The sequence below is a fragment of the Elephantulus edwardii genome, unplaced genomic scaffold (assembly GCF_000299155.1).
Source record: "Elephantulus edwardii isolate Elephantulus edwardi_28Jun2011 unplaced genomic scaffold, EleEdw1.0 scaffold00037, whole genome shotgun sequence".
Taxonomy (NCBI): Eukaryota; Metazoa; Chordata; class Mammalia; order Macroscelidea; family Macroscelididae; genus Elephantulus; species Elephantulus edwardii.
Genome location: NW_006399787.1, coordinates 2,229,735 through 2,244,472, shown reverse-complemented (window position 1 = coordinate 2,244,472; position 14,738 = coordinate 2,229,735). Strand labels below are relative to the sequence as shown.

The window sequence follows — 14,738 nt, the reverse complement described above, 5'->3', positions numbered from 1 at the left end:
GGTAGCTGTCCTCCAGATTCCTTAGCACAATCTGGTGAGTGTGCCCAGGGCAGCATCTGTTTGTTGAAATATGTCATTTGGTATGCCATCAATTCGTGGGGCCTGGTTTTTAAACAATCCTTCAGTTCAGCTTGAACTTCCTCCTTCATCACCATTGCCTCTTGACCATATGTTGTTTCATGAAATTTTTTATGTCAGCTAATTCTTTTTAGTACAATGGCTCTGTTGCCATCTTCTTTTAATGCTTCCTAAATCATTCAATTCTGCCACAGCATGCTTAAGTATTGCAACTCGAGGTTTGAATTTGTTCTTCAGGTCCTTCAACTTAAGAAACACTGAGCGAGTTCAGCCCTTTTGATGTCCAACTCGTCACACATTTCACTTTACTTTGTCTGTTCATGCTGCCCTTTGAAATCTTCTATTCAGCTCCTTAACATCTTGATTTCTTCCCTTTGCTTTTGGCTTCTCGGTCCTCTAGTGCAATACTGAGTCTCTTCTGACATCCATCTTGGTCTTTTCTTCCTCCTCTGTCTTTGCAATGACCTTTTACATTCTTCCTGTATGATATACTTGACATCCTCCAACAGTTCCTCTGGCCCTCGCTCATTAATGTTCAATGCTTCAAACCTGATCCCGAGATGGTTTTTAAATTCAGGAGAGATAGACTCAAGGTCAAACATTGCTTTTTGTGGACTGGACCTGATTTTCTTTCGTTTCAGTTTGAACTTACATATTAGTTGATGATCTGATCCACAATCTGCACCTGGTCTAGTTTTCACAACTGATACTGGGCTTCTCCGATATTTTTTTTCCATAGATATAATAATCAATTTGATTCCTGGGTTAGGCCATCAGGTAAAGCCCATGTTTACGTTACCACTTGTGTTTCTTATAATGAATATTTGCAACGAATAGGTCATTGATTGTACAGAATTCTGTCATTCTGTCTCCAGCCTCATTTCTGTCACCAAGTCTATGTTTCCCGACTTCTGGTCCTTCTTCCCTGTTTCAAACTTATGTATTCCGGTCACCCATTGTTACTAAGGTATCTTCGTTGCAGGTTCCAAACGATTTCTACCACATCATTTGGTGGAATTCATCTAAATCTTCCTCATTGGCTCTGGTTGGTGCATGTATTTGAATGGAAGTGGTATTGACAGGTTTTCCTTGTAGGCGTATGGATACTATCCTGTCACTCACAACACTATATTTCAAGATGGATCTAGAAATGGTCTTTTGAACTATGAATGCAATCTCATTTTTCTGCACCTTTTCATTTCCATGACTGTATGATTCAAAATGTCCTATGCCAATCCATTTCATTTTACCAATGCCTGTTGTTGTTGTTGTTGTTATGTGCTGTCGAGTAGCTTGCAACTCATAGCAACCCTATGTACAACAGCCCTAAACTCTGCTCTGTCCTGTGCCAATCGCACCGTCTCTGGCAGACCCATCCTGATTACCTCAGTTACTGAATCAATCCACCTCACACAGGGCCTTCCCCTCCTGCGCTGTCCCTCTCCAAGGACCTGTCCCTCCTTGCAACATGCCCAAATTATGTTAGACGAAGCCTCAGAATCCTTGCTTCCAAGGAGCTACCCAGTTTGACCCTTTCCAGTATGAATCTGTTTGTTTTCCTAGCAGTCCATGGTATTCTCAATACTCTTCTCCAGCACCAAAGCTCAAAGGCATCAGTTCTCCTGCCCTCCTTAGTCATTGTCCAACTCTCATGCATAACAAGTGATAGCAAAGACCATGGCCTGTATCAGACGCACCTTGGTCTCCAAAGAGACACCTTTGCTCTTCAGTATTTTGGAGAGGTTCCTAACAGCAGACTTTCCCATGGCAATACATCTTCTAATTTCTTGGATACTGGTGCCGAGAGTGTTGACTGTGGAGCCAAGCAAACTGAAGCTATGAACAATCTCAATCTCTTCACCATCCATCCTGATGCTGCCAATTGGTCCAGTGGTGAGAATCTTTGTCTTCTTGACATTGAGCCTCAATCCATATTGTAGGCTGCAGTCCTTGACCCTCTGCAGCAAACGCTTCAGGTCCTCCTCAGTTTCAGCAAGCATCTGCATAACATAGATTGCTGATAGGTCTTCCACCAATCTTGACCCCACATTTCTCCTCATAGAGCCCAGCCTCCCGGATAATCTGTTCTGCATACAGGTTGAAAAGGTATGGAGACAGGACATATCCCTGGTGTACGCGCTTCCCAATTTTGAACTATGCAGTATTTCCTTGCTCTGATCTGATGACTGCCTCTTGCTCAAAGTATAGGTTTCTCATTAGCACAATCAAGTGTTCTGGTATTCCCATTCTTCTACTATGTTAATATTTATATGTTCCATTTCTTCCTTAACAATCTCCAATTAGCAGTAATAAGGTACTAGCAAAAATTTTAAAAACATCTCATAGAATTTACATCACCATAAAGTAGACAATGAAGAAAAAAATTATTTGGGGGGAAAAAAAGAAGGAAAAATAGCAAGTGGCTTTATAGCTTATAAAAAATTAAGTCGTGTAGCTCAAAACAAGTCCCCGTTACAGCCTGAACATGCAGCTCTTGCTGTGATGAACATAACACGAGAGCAGGAGTGTCAGCGTGTCTGCTTGCTAAAAAGATCTTCCCACAGAGTGGAACGTGGGTGGCACCGTCCTGTTCTAACACACAGTGCTCTGGGTCCCTGAGTGACCTGAAGGGCTGGTCATCTCGCCTGTTGGCACTCTAGCTGCGCCTCTGAAACCCTAAGGGGCAGTTCCACTCTGTCCGACAGGATCAGTAGGAGAAAGAAGAGGCTCAACAGCAGTGCATTGGACTTCTCACTGTCTACACACTCGACTGGGGTGACGAGCGCCTAATACAGAAGGGGATTCTCAGGCTCATCTGCAAAAGGTAAAGGAAAAAAGGGCATGCTTTGAGCTTTCCACATGCTCCTCACAAAACTCATGCTTTCTTTTTAAATTCTTATTCACATATAAAGTCTATTTTCTCATATTTTGTAGTCTTTCTCATGGAGGTTGTATGGATGGTCAATGTGAAGATTACTTAATGGCTATTTATATGAAATGCATTTTATAACATCAACGGGGAAGGAGAAGTTTGTAAAATGAAATAAATGCATATGAAAATGTTGGTGATTACCACAAACACTGACCATCGTTCCAGCTATGGAATCAGCTGGATCAAGAGAAACATCATGAGAAACTGAGGTGGTCAAGGATTGTGTTTTACGTGGACCTCCAGTCTGCACCCACGTAAGCAGCAGTCGGGAAATCAGAAAATACATCGCCTCATGCTAATCTGCTGTAAAAGATCTCGTTGAGGTGGTAAAAAGTAAAGCTGTCACTGTGAGGGGTAAGATGGGCTGATACAAGGCAAAGAATTTTTCGTTTTCTTCTAAGAAGGTGAAAGTTGGCTAATGAATAAGGAAAATAGAAGGACTGATGCATTTGTATTACACTGTTGGTAAAAAACTGTTGAATTTATCATGCACTTGTATCAGACGGACACAAATCTATCTTGGAACATGTGCAGCCAGAGTGCTCCTGCAAAACAAGGATGCCAAGGCTGCTGCCTCTGGGCTTCGGACCCAACAGTTCTCGTCTCTACAGAAGGATAACATACTTGGTAAAGAGGGTCACCAAAGGAAAGGGACATCCTTAATGAGATTAATTGGGCTCAGCAGCCACAGTGGGCTCAAACACAGAAAAGCGCATGTCGATGATAAAATATGCCAGTGTTTCCTTTTGTGGTGAATGACCAACCAAAAGTCCTACGATTCACCCTACAAAAGGTAAGAAAAACGAAGCCAAAATCTACTAAAGTCTTAGAAATGCCCCCCTTTCTCCAAGGGACACTGCAGAGGAGGCCAGCAGAGCCAGGAGAGAGCATTTGCCACACGAGCATCTCCTCTGCTTGGACACAGAATTCTCCAGGGAGATGTTAAACATATTACAAAGCCATTAGAAAAACATTAATGACTTCCATGGAAGCTTTTCCCCTTAATGAGTCCAAACGAAATCCATTCATTCACAGGCTTTTCTTTTAAAACAGCCATATTCCTTGGCATCTTTGGAACTGCAGTTACACTGCAAGGCAGGGATGAATAGCCACTTCTTTATTGGGTTTTCCAAAACTGGTAAAAAAAAAAATAATCTAGCAATTACTTTCAATTTTTCTATAAATCACCAAAATATTCCTATGGTTCTATTTTATGGAAGAGGTTCACATAACCTGGTTTGCACGGGAGTAGAGACGGAAAACCATCGAGCTGAACTCCTAATAACGTAAACTCTTAATTCCCCGCTTGAGCTTCTTCCTATTCCAAGACCTCCCTGCCTCACACATTTCCCATCCCGCATCCTGAAACCTTCAAACACCACAATCACTCTAGGTAATATGCAAGCACAAAATAGTATTAATGGAGCAGGAGAAGACTAGCATCTTACCACGCTAGGGAATGCTCTGAAAAATGCAAATATGTAAATATACATATGGCATTTGTAGAACGAGTAAAAGGTAAAAGTGGAATTCCTAGGATACAACAGTCAAGAGTTAGAAATGTGGTTTTTTTCTTTTTTTTCTATGATTATATTTTATTAATTTTCATAAACATTTACAGAGATTTTGGGTTTCCATTCATTCATTGTTGCACTATTCTCTCTACCCTCCTCCCAGTTTGTTCTTGTCCAAATGCCACAGTGCTTGTCAAAGCCAGTTCTGATTAATCTTCTTTGTCAGTGTGTCCTTTGCCATTCCCTATCACTCCTCCCTGAGAGAGACGTCACCCTGAGTCATAAGGAAAAGGGGATGGTGTATTCTCTTAGCTACTTCCTGCTGAAAAGGGACGCTGTGGGTTTCAGGGTGAAGATCTTCTCTCACTACTCTAAAGGGCCCCTTTGGCAGTAGGAAACACATAGACTATTATGGAGATTGATTTTGGAATTTAGATGCACTCTTATTGATTGTGCTTGGCCGTACATGTTCATATCCTTGAAGATGTATCATGGGGGTGTTGCAACCTAGAAGACACAAATTTGACTAACAAGTTATAAGTACATGAGTCAAAAATTATGGAAAAGTAAAAGAAAAGATTCTTTCATTGTTTTACAAACCCTCCCCCAGGTCCACTCCACCATATAGCCATCGCTCTAGACTCCTGTAATGACAGAAATACCTAGTTATATATCTCTTTTAAACAGTTTTAAAAAACTGTTTAAAAGAGTTAGAAATGTTATCTAGGAATCTATGTGATTTGGGGAACTGCAAAGCACAGTTCTTAGCTGGGCTCTGACCCCAGGGGCACTCATGCCCATTGGCACGTCACTACATTTAACTGATCATAATCAGATTATTATCAACTGTCTAATGAAAACAAAGGCACTCTGGTGACCTACTGGGTAGGGAGTCATGTTGTCAATACAATGGCAGGTGGTTTGAATTCACTAGCTGCTCTGGAGGAGAAAGATAGGCAATCTCCTCCTGCGACTTCCAGCCTCTGAAAACCCACCACAAGGTCAGCTGTGAATCAGTTTCTACTGAAGAGCAATGACTTTGAGTCAAAGGGCATTGCTTATCAAATGACTCTAACTCAAAAGGAGTTTACCAAAACCTGTGATAGGCTGATGACCCACAACCTTGCTTGTAGAAAGTAAAGAAGACTTGAAGGATTTATTGAAGAAGTTAAAAAACTATGGCCTTCAATATGATTTGCATCTCAACATCAAGAAAACAGGGATCCTTAGGACTGGACCAATAGGCAACACCATCAAATGACACAGGATAGGACAGGATCTGATCTGTGTTCACTGGGTCACATGAGTCGTTGCCGACTAGAGGACACATAACAAAAACAGCTTAACTCTAACATTAGAGGAAGAATGAAGAAACTAGTGAATTAATATTTGTGGGCTGACAGAATTTCTAATATAGGTACGAGGTGCTCCACAGATCTTTGTTTCAAATGACTGAAGCAGAAATAAAAAGTGATGGAATCTGACAGAGATAAGTGACACAAAATGTCAGTGGGGATGACACAGGTACAGATGTCAAAGACAGCATGACATGAAGATAAAATTCTTTTATGAAGTGTGGAAAAAAAGGAGTTTATCAAAGGTAGTCCAATGATAAACAAGCACTTGGATATTTGTATAATCGTTCAAAAACACAGGGCTCCTGTTGGCTAACAGGTTCACGAAGATTTGAGCTCGTTTAGTACAAACCCAGTGCAGTGGAGCCCCTACTCATCTCTCCTAATGAACAAACCTCTACCAAGATAGCAAAATTCGAATCGTTGAAAATGTAACAGGAAGTGCAAAGTCTGTACCAAGTTTTAGAGAACCTGACATTCACAGGACTTATGAGTAACTGGGGTTCAAAGACTGAAATAGATCCCAGAGTATCCATGGTCCTTTTTCTTAGATCAGGAGGGAAAAAAGAAAGGGTAAACAATTCCTTAAAAACTGTCAACCAGTTTTAAAAAGTGTCCAGTCGTCAGACCCTAGCCCAGTACTCATCTGTGCCAATTTCAACTCTTCCCTTCCCTCCTCTTCTCCTGCTAAGTCTTCTTTACAAAGAAATCACTTTTCTGATTTTTTTTTAAAAAAGAAAACAATTCAACAAACCAACCTGTAAATAGGAGAAAAGCTTTTCCTCAGCCATATTTCCAAGAAAAATACAGAGTTTTTCACTACTTGGCAATTGAATGCTATGAATTTCAGACCCTTATTATATCACCAAAAAGAAGCTGGCTTAAACAAAACTACAAAACTACAGAATTCTTCTCTGTTACAAGAAAATATCTAGAAATTGTTGGCATCCTAGAATTTTTAATAAATTCTTATACTTTCTTATAAACACTGAAACTGCAGAATTTTCTCTACCTTGATCTGTACAAATGAAAAGACAGCAAAACTGTGGCTCTGGGGTGATGGTGGCTGTGCCTTCAGTATGGACTACACCTGAACATCAAGAAAACAAAAAAGATCCTCACCACTGGGTCTACCAGGCAACACTATTATATGGGGGGGGGGGGGGGGAAGATAGACGTTGTTAACTATTCCACTTTATTCAGATCCACAAGCACCACCCATGGTAGTAGCAATCAAGAACCTCAAAGACATGCAGCTCAGGGGGGAAAAAAATCTGCTACCAAGGACTTCTTTAAAATGCCACAAAACAAGGATATCAGTTCAAAGGACAAAGGGCCTGATCCAAGCTATGGTATTTTCAATTGCTTCCTACGTACCTTAAAATTGGGAGAAAAGTGCAACAATGAATGAACGGAAATCCGAAGTCTCTGTAAACTTTCACGAAAATCAATTTAAAATAAAAGAAATATATATATATATATAAATTGGGTAATGAGTAAGGATGACAGAAGAATGGAGGCCTTTGAAGTGTGCTGTTAGGGCTGAGTAAGTACCTCACGGCTCAGGGGCTGCCAGGACAAAATCCATCAGCTTGGAGAAGGTGGCAGCAGAGCGCCCCCTAGAGGCAAGGGTGGTACGATTTCATCTCACATGCTTTGAGCACGTGTCAACCGGACTCAGTCATTGGGAAAAAAAGACATCTTGAGGAAGAACCTCAGGGAAATGAATTGACACAGTGACTGCTAACAAGAGACAAAACATGGCAGAGACTGTATGCATGGTGCAGGACAGAGAGTTCAAATCTGTAGTTCAGACTCGTAGCTGATGCTGTGGCCTCTAACAGCAACAACAATGGCATAATATCTGGAAATCTCAGCCATCCTGGAATTTCCAGTGAGTACTCATAACCTCTTAACAACTTTCAAATGCTGACATTTTCTATTAGCAGTCATCTGTACAAGTAAGAAGGCAGCATGGTGGTTAAAAGAAATAAGATCCAGAGTGCATTTATAGTTACTCCCCGATACATTCAATTTCTTGCCATAACAAGAAATAAAACTCATCAATTATTAACGTTATATTGGATAGATGTTTTCTTAAGTATTTTTAATATCAAAAAGGAAGTAAAGAGTTTTCTCTCCTTAAACACGATCTTTGCAAGAACTCTAAACCACTTAACTTGAGAGTAAAAAAAAAAAATAAGTAAGGTTGAATTAATCCTTTCTGGTTCCCACTGCACTGTTTAATCCAAAAACACTTTTTAAAAGTATATAGGCCACCACTTAAAGTGACAAAATATGAAATTAAGCATTTTTTTCTCAATAGTGATACTTGACTGCATTGTCGGAGATTAAATTCCAAATCCTAGCTCAAGCTTTTAGCCAAATTGACAATTACAATACACACACTCAGGCTCTGGGTTCTGAAAAACAGAAGTGGGAAGCAATCTTTCTCTCCCTCTTTCTTTATAATTTCGTGCATTCTGCAAAGAGAGAAGAAAATAAGTATGGAAAATGTCTCTAATTTTCTCTTGCAAAAAAGAACAATTGTCTCTTCAGTACTATTCTTATGCTCACCAAATGCAATTTGCTTTGAGAACAAATGTATAAAACTCAAGGTTTAAAGGGGGTGGATAGGCTACCCACATGCTGTATCTAATTATTCAACCAAGTATCCTCTTCTAAGTTAATTACCAACTAACAAGGGTATGCGTCCTTCTGTAAAATGCAAGAAAACGGCATTTTAGAAAGCAAGTGCTGATTTTTCTATCCATTCTCACTGTATTTTCACTGCTACAATTTTTGCTTCTAATTTTCAATTGGTGGTAACTGTTAAAAATTAAAATGTCCCTGTAAATTCATAAAGAATAAAATGAACTGCAAGCATGTGTTAAGTACTTAAATATAGCATGTTTTAGAGAAAATCAATTCATAAACTTTATCCAGTTAATTATATTGCTACTGGACTCAACAGCACATTACAACAATTCACCCTCTTCATGCATCTGAAAGTTGGACAATGAAAAAGAAGACTTGAAGAAGGACCACGGCCTTTGAAATGCAGTGTTGGAGAAGAGTGTTAACTATTTCAAGGACTGCTAAAAGAACAAACAAATCTGTCTCGGAGGAAGTCCAACCACAGTGAAGCATACAAGAATGATGAAACTTCAACGCACACACTCTGACACGTAGTCAGGAGAGATAAGCCCTCAGGGAAAAGGCACCATGCTGGGAAGGACGGAGGGCTGGGGAAAAGAAGGTGGATTGTCACGGTGACTGTAACACCGGGCCTGAGCACGATGACGATCTTCAGGACAGGCAAGGATTCAGATCTGTTGCTCATAGGGTTGCGACAAGGTGTCCGCTTGAAGGTACCGAACATCGTATGCATGTATAGTGACACAGATACATACAGAAATTGTTCTTGTTAAATGACGTCGAGCTGTAGATAACTCACCGCGACCCTATGAACGAAAGGCCTGAGCACTGTTCATAGAGTTCCCAGAGGCAAGCCATTTCGGAAGTGGACGCCACATACAGAAACAGGAAACAGCAATCAAGATGCATTCGTAGATCTCCTTTTTAAAAATCTTTTTTTTCCGTTTTTCATAATTTCTATACTTTATGTAATAATAACCCAGGAGGTCTACATCAACATCTCATTGCCTCTGAGACAATTTTAACTCACAGCGATCTTACGTGACAGAGAACAGCTGCCCTATTGGACCACCAGGACTGCATGTCTTTACAGAACCCAGTTGCCCTTCCTTCTTCTTGAAGAATGGCTGAGTTGAACAGCAAAGCTTGAGTCAGCAACCAAACGCTGACCTGCTGTGTTACCAGGGATCCCGTATCACAAAATGCAAACCAGAACCGCTGCCGTCAAGCCAATGCCAACTCCCGGCGAGCCACCACTGGGTCCCAGAGACTGTCTACCTTTACATACAACTGTAAATTGGTCAGCTCTAAAGCTAACACAAAACACACTGTGCCACCAGGGCTCCTTGTTATCAATACAGACAGATAAGGAGAGGAATAAATGGGAGTAAAGTGAAAATGCATTCTCAAAGAATTCCAAATAATAAATGTTCCAGAGTAGAAGGAATGATGGAATTATAAAAACCACGACTTAGTTACCCAAGTATCAGGAAGTATTTCAGACAAGAATTGACAATATATACTAAAAGCAGGGGATGAAAGTACAATGAGAAATAGAGTGTTTTCAAATCTCAATGAATCTCCCCCTTTCAGACTTAAAAAGGAATGAGGAACGATGGGAACTCTCCATTGGACAGACCTAGCAGGCCCTACTTCTACCAAGTCGGCAATATTTTCAGTCCTATGAAAACAAAACAATTTCATATTCCAGTTGGAAAGACTATAGCAATTCTCTGGGTTTCTTGCCATAAATCCATAGCTTAATATTAAACATAATGACTGTCCAAGCCCCCCAAAATCATATAGTGAAAGGACCCTGACAGGTACTCTCAAAAGCAGTTAAAGTCATGAAATGACAATGAATATTTCATCCTGCTAGAGCCACAATTTGCCAGGAAATCAAAAGACAAATTGTATGAGAAACCTCTTCAGAGTACTGAAGAACGGCAATGTCAGTCTGGAGACTAAGGTGTGTCTGATCCAAGCCATAGTCTTCACAGTTGCTTGTTATGCTTCAGAGAGCTGGACAATTGACTAGGGGTGATAGAGAATTGATGCCTTTGAGCTGTGGAGCTGGAGAAGCGTACCGAATATACAATGGACTATCAGGAGAACAAATGGGTTCATCCTAGAGAGGGTGAAACCAGGCTGCTTCTTGGAGGCAAGGATTCTAAGGCTTTGTTTGATATACCTTGGGCATGTTGCAAGAAGGGACCAGTCCTTGGAGAGTGACATCATGTTTGGAAAGGTGGAGGGACAGAGAAAGAAAAGAAGATCATCAATGAGATGGATTGATTCAGTGACTGGAGTAATAAAGTTAGGTGTATCAAAGACAGGAAGGTTGGCATAGGATAAAGCAGGTTTCAGGGATATTGTACAGAGAGTTGCTATGAGTTGCAAGCAACTCAATGGCACATAACAACAACAACAGATCCATAATCAACACCCGTAGCACCAGCAGTCAGGGTTATCAGGGGACGTATTGAATTGGGAGAAAAAAAAAAAAACGAAACACTGCTGTCAGGAACCTTTCCAAAATACAGAGGAGCAATGATGTCAGTTTGAAGACTAAGGTACATACCCCTGATCCAGGACATAGTCTTTTCAATCACTTGCTACACACCTGAAAGCTGGAGAATGAATAAGGATAACACAAGAAGAATAGATGCTGTTAAGACATGGTGCTAGAGAAGAATACTGAGCATCACTTGGATTGTCAAAAAAACAAAGATATGTCTTGGAAAAAATGCAGCGAGGGTGCTCCTTGGAGGCAAAAAAGATGAATTTTCACCTCTCATTCTTGGAGCATGTTGCTAGGAGAAGCTATTCCTTGGAAAGAGAGAGAGTCAGGGGAAGAGAGGCAGACCACCCAATGAGATGGGTCGACATAGTGCCCATAGCAATGGGCTCAAGTGTGTCAGAGATGATGGGGATGGGGCCGGATAGGACAGGGTTCAGGTCACTTGTTCACAGGAGCGCTGTGAGTCATATCCAACTTGACAGCACCTAATACAACAAAGATCAACAGGTCAACAGTTTGAATCCAGCAGCTGCTCTACAGGAGAAAGATGAGCAGTCTCATCCATAATGACATCCAGGCCCATAAAGCTGAGGGAGGGTCTCCATGAGTCACAACGACCAGCAGAAGAGCACAACAGAGACTCTGAAGAGGATGCAGGATGGGGTCGAGTTCAGTGCTCATCTACAGAGGATGGCTATGAGTTCGAGACAATTCAAAGACACCTCACAACAACAACAAGGAAGTATGACAACTAAATTCTATGCATGATCCAATATTATTTCCTAGACCACAAAAGAATTTGGGTTACAAAATTTGAATAAAATAAATAGATCAAAGCTTATCATTATACTTAGGTTAACTGACTGAACTTGGAAATTGTAATACGATTTTGGAGGGAATGTCAGGAAATGCTAAATTATCTGGAAGTAGAAAAGTTTAAATAATCATGTGTTCCACTTAAGTCATATGAGAAAACAAAATTACATAATGTAAATATGGAAAAATGATAAAGTATTGCAAAATGTAGGCATTGGGGGAATCGAGGTAAATCATGTACAGAAGCTCCTTTTTCTAAATTTAATTGAAATTTTTAAAAATAAAAACTATTATATGATTAGCTAATGGTAGCCACCCACTACTTTAAATCCTCCTGATGGCTGTCTAGCAGAGAAGTTGGTGAACTCTCTCTACAAAGGGCAAGATTAGATCATTGAGGCTTTATGGACCACATGGCCTCTTTAATAGTTATTAAGCTGTGGTGTTCGAGGAGCATGACAACAGCCGTAAACAATATATGAATGACTGAGTGTGGCTTTGTTCCAATAAAGCTTTATTTAAAAAAAATAGGTAGTGGCAAGTTTTGGCCGTTGGACTACAGTGTGCTGACCCGTGATCTAGGGCACTCCAAGGAAAATTAAACAGTCACTAGCTCATCAATACATTTCAGACACTATGCTAAGTGTTTCATTAGCATTAAACCATTTATCATCAGATTGGTTGGAGGAGTTAGATGCTAATATTACTTGTATTTCTAAAGTCAGGTAATTGGAGCTTAAAGAACTAAAGGCACTTACCCAAGGTCATATAGCAACCAATCAGTATTACGGGTTTGAAGACACATAGGTCTGATTCAATACATTTAATGAGAAACAACTTGGGGAATTTTATTAGGACAGGCCAGTCCTTGGAAAAAAGTCACCAAGCTTGGAAAGGTCAAGGGTCAGTGAAGGAGAGGAAGACCTTCATCAACATGGATTGACACAGTGACTGTATCAACAGGCCCAAACAGATCAGAGATGAGGAGGATAGCACAGCATAGGACAAGGTTCAGATCTGCTGTTCACAGTGTTGGTATAAGTAGTAGTCAACTCGATGGCACCTAACAACGATATGCTATACCTCTCATGCCGCAAGGAGGGACTAGTCCTTGGAGAGGGACAGTGCAGGAGAGGAAGACCATTGATGAGAGGGACTGGCTCAGTGACTGGGGAAATGGGGGTAGGTGTGTTAGAGACAGTAAGATTGGCACAGGATAGAGGAGGGTTTAGGGTTGTTGTGCATAGGGTCGCTATGAGTAGCAGGTGACTCGATGGCACATAACAACAACAACAACAATCATGTTAAGTTATACCGTCAATAGCCAAGTAACTATACAAACTCATGAAATACAGTCTGAGAGTTTTTATTTCCCCACAAACCTCTTGTAGCTGCAAGGACATAAGCCCCAGTTGGTCCTGACGTTTTTCCACCAACTCTCTTTCTATGCGCATCTCTCTTTCTATTTCCTGAAGCCGCCGCTCTACTCGATCTGAAACCTTAACATGAATGAACAGAAACAGTGGCGTTAGGCTATTAAACAAAACTAAACTCAGGACGTATTTTTCTCTACATACATTACTGTTTATGAAGTGTTTAACTTTTAGAGCCCTTTTTGATGACACTATTCTAGCACAGTTGACACGAAAAAAATATGGAAAGTTACAAAAGAAGGCAACAGTCTCCAGACAACCAAAATCTGGATTGCAGTAACACTCTCAGATTGTTCAGAGTAAGAAATTAGGTCAGAGATAAAGAAATTCAATGGAAAAGAGCGCCCTCTGGTGAAGTAAAGGGAAAACATCCATTTTGCCAACTACATTTAATACCGAATGAGAAAACTGTCCATCTATTTTTCTTTCTTTCTTTATTTTAATTAATTACCCTATTTAATTATCCATGAAAATCATCTTCCTGAAAAAGTTTTGATGTTTATATTCCGTGAATAAGTAAAAAGGATTTTCATTAGCTTGTCAATCTTTTCTACTTACAATCTGCTAAAAATAAACCAAGTGTAAAAGACAAAAAAAAATCAAATCAAACTAAAAAGCGTTTAACTGGAAAATAATTTTTTTATCTCTGATGCAAACTTCACCTACAAAAATTGTGCAAATAAAAACATATTTCATGTACGTCATTTACAATAAATCAATAAAGATTATCCTATTTGATGTGCGTGCTTGGGGAGTAAGAGCACACAGCACATAGATTATATTTGGTCTTCCTTTTTAAGACAAAATATATTTACGTTCTCTATAATTTATATTTAACATATAAAACTATAACTACAATAAGTATTTTCTCACCAATTCTATCTTTGCTATAGAATCAAGGCAGGTCCAAACTACAAAAGGTCACACTGCGGTGCTCGAAATGCTCCAAAACTGGATTATTATCACAATGATTACAAAACTCATAAAGCCATTAAAAAGAATTAAACCATTTGCATTGTATAGTAAAGTGAAAATCAAAAGTTGTGTTTGTTTAAAATGTACTGATTTTTAAATCTTTATGTAGTCAAAAAAGGCTGGACTATGATGTTGTTCTGTGCCTTGAGCTATGCACCCTGCTCTATCCTGAGCTAATCATTACATCTTTGACACACCTACTCTCATTACCCTAGTTATCTCATCCAGATTCTTCCTCTCCTACACTGTCCTTTGACTCTTCTTTTAACTCTTCCAAGCACAATATCCTTCTCTAAAACTGCAAACACACACACACACACACACACACACACACACCCCTACCTTCCACCCCCACCCCCCCTCCTGGCTACATGCCCAAAGTATATGAGATGGAGTCTCAAAATGCTTGCCTCCAAGGAGTAGCCTGGATTCACAGTCTCTAGGACAGACTTGTTA

The 14,738-nt window shown here is 40.1% G+C and overlaps 1 protein-coding gene across 1 annotated transcript in view; it reads right to left on the bottom strand.

Moving 5' to 3' along the window:
• The window catches only part of CEP128 (centrosomal protein 128kDa), a 597,902-nt gene that overhangs the window by 517,009 nt on the left and 66,155 nt on the right, over positions 1-14,738 (bottom strand). Inside the window, exon 7 of the mRNA XM_006884767.1 lies at positions 13,257-13,373. Within this exon, the coding sequence (XP_006884829.1) occupies positions 13,257-13,373 (117 nt within the window). The remainder of the gene's footprint in view (positions 1-13,256; positions 13,374-14,738) is intronic.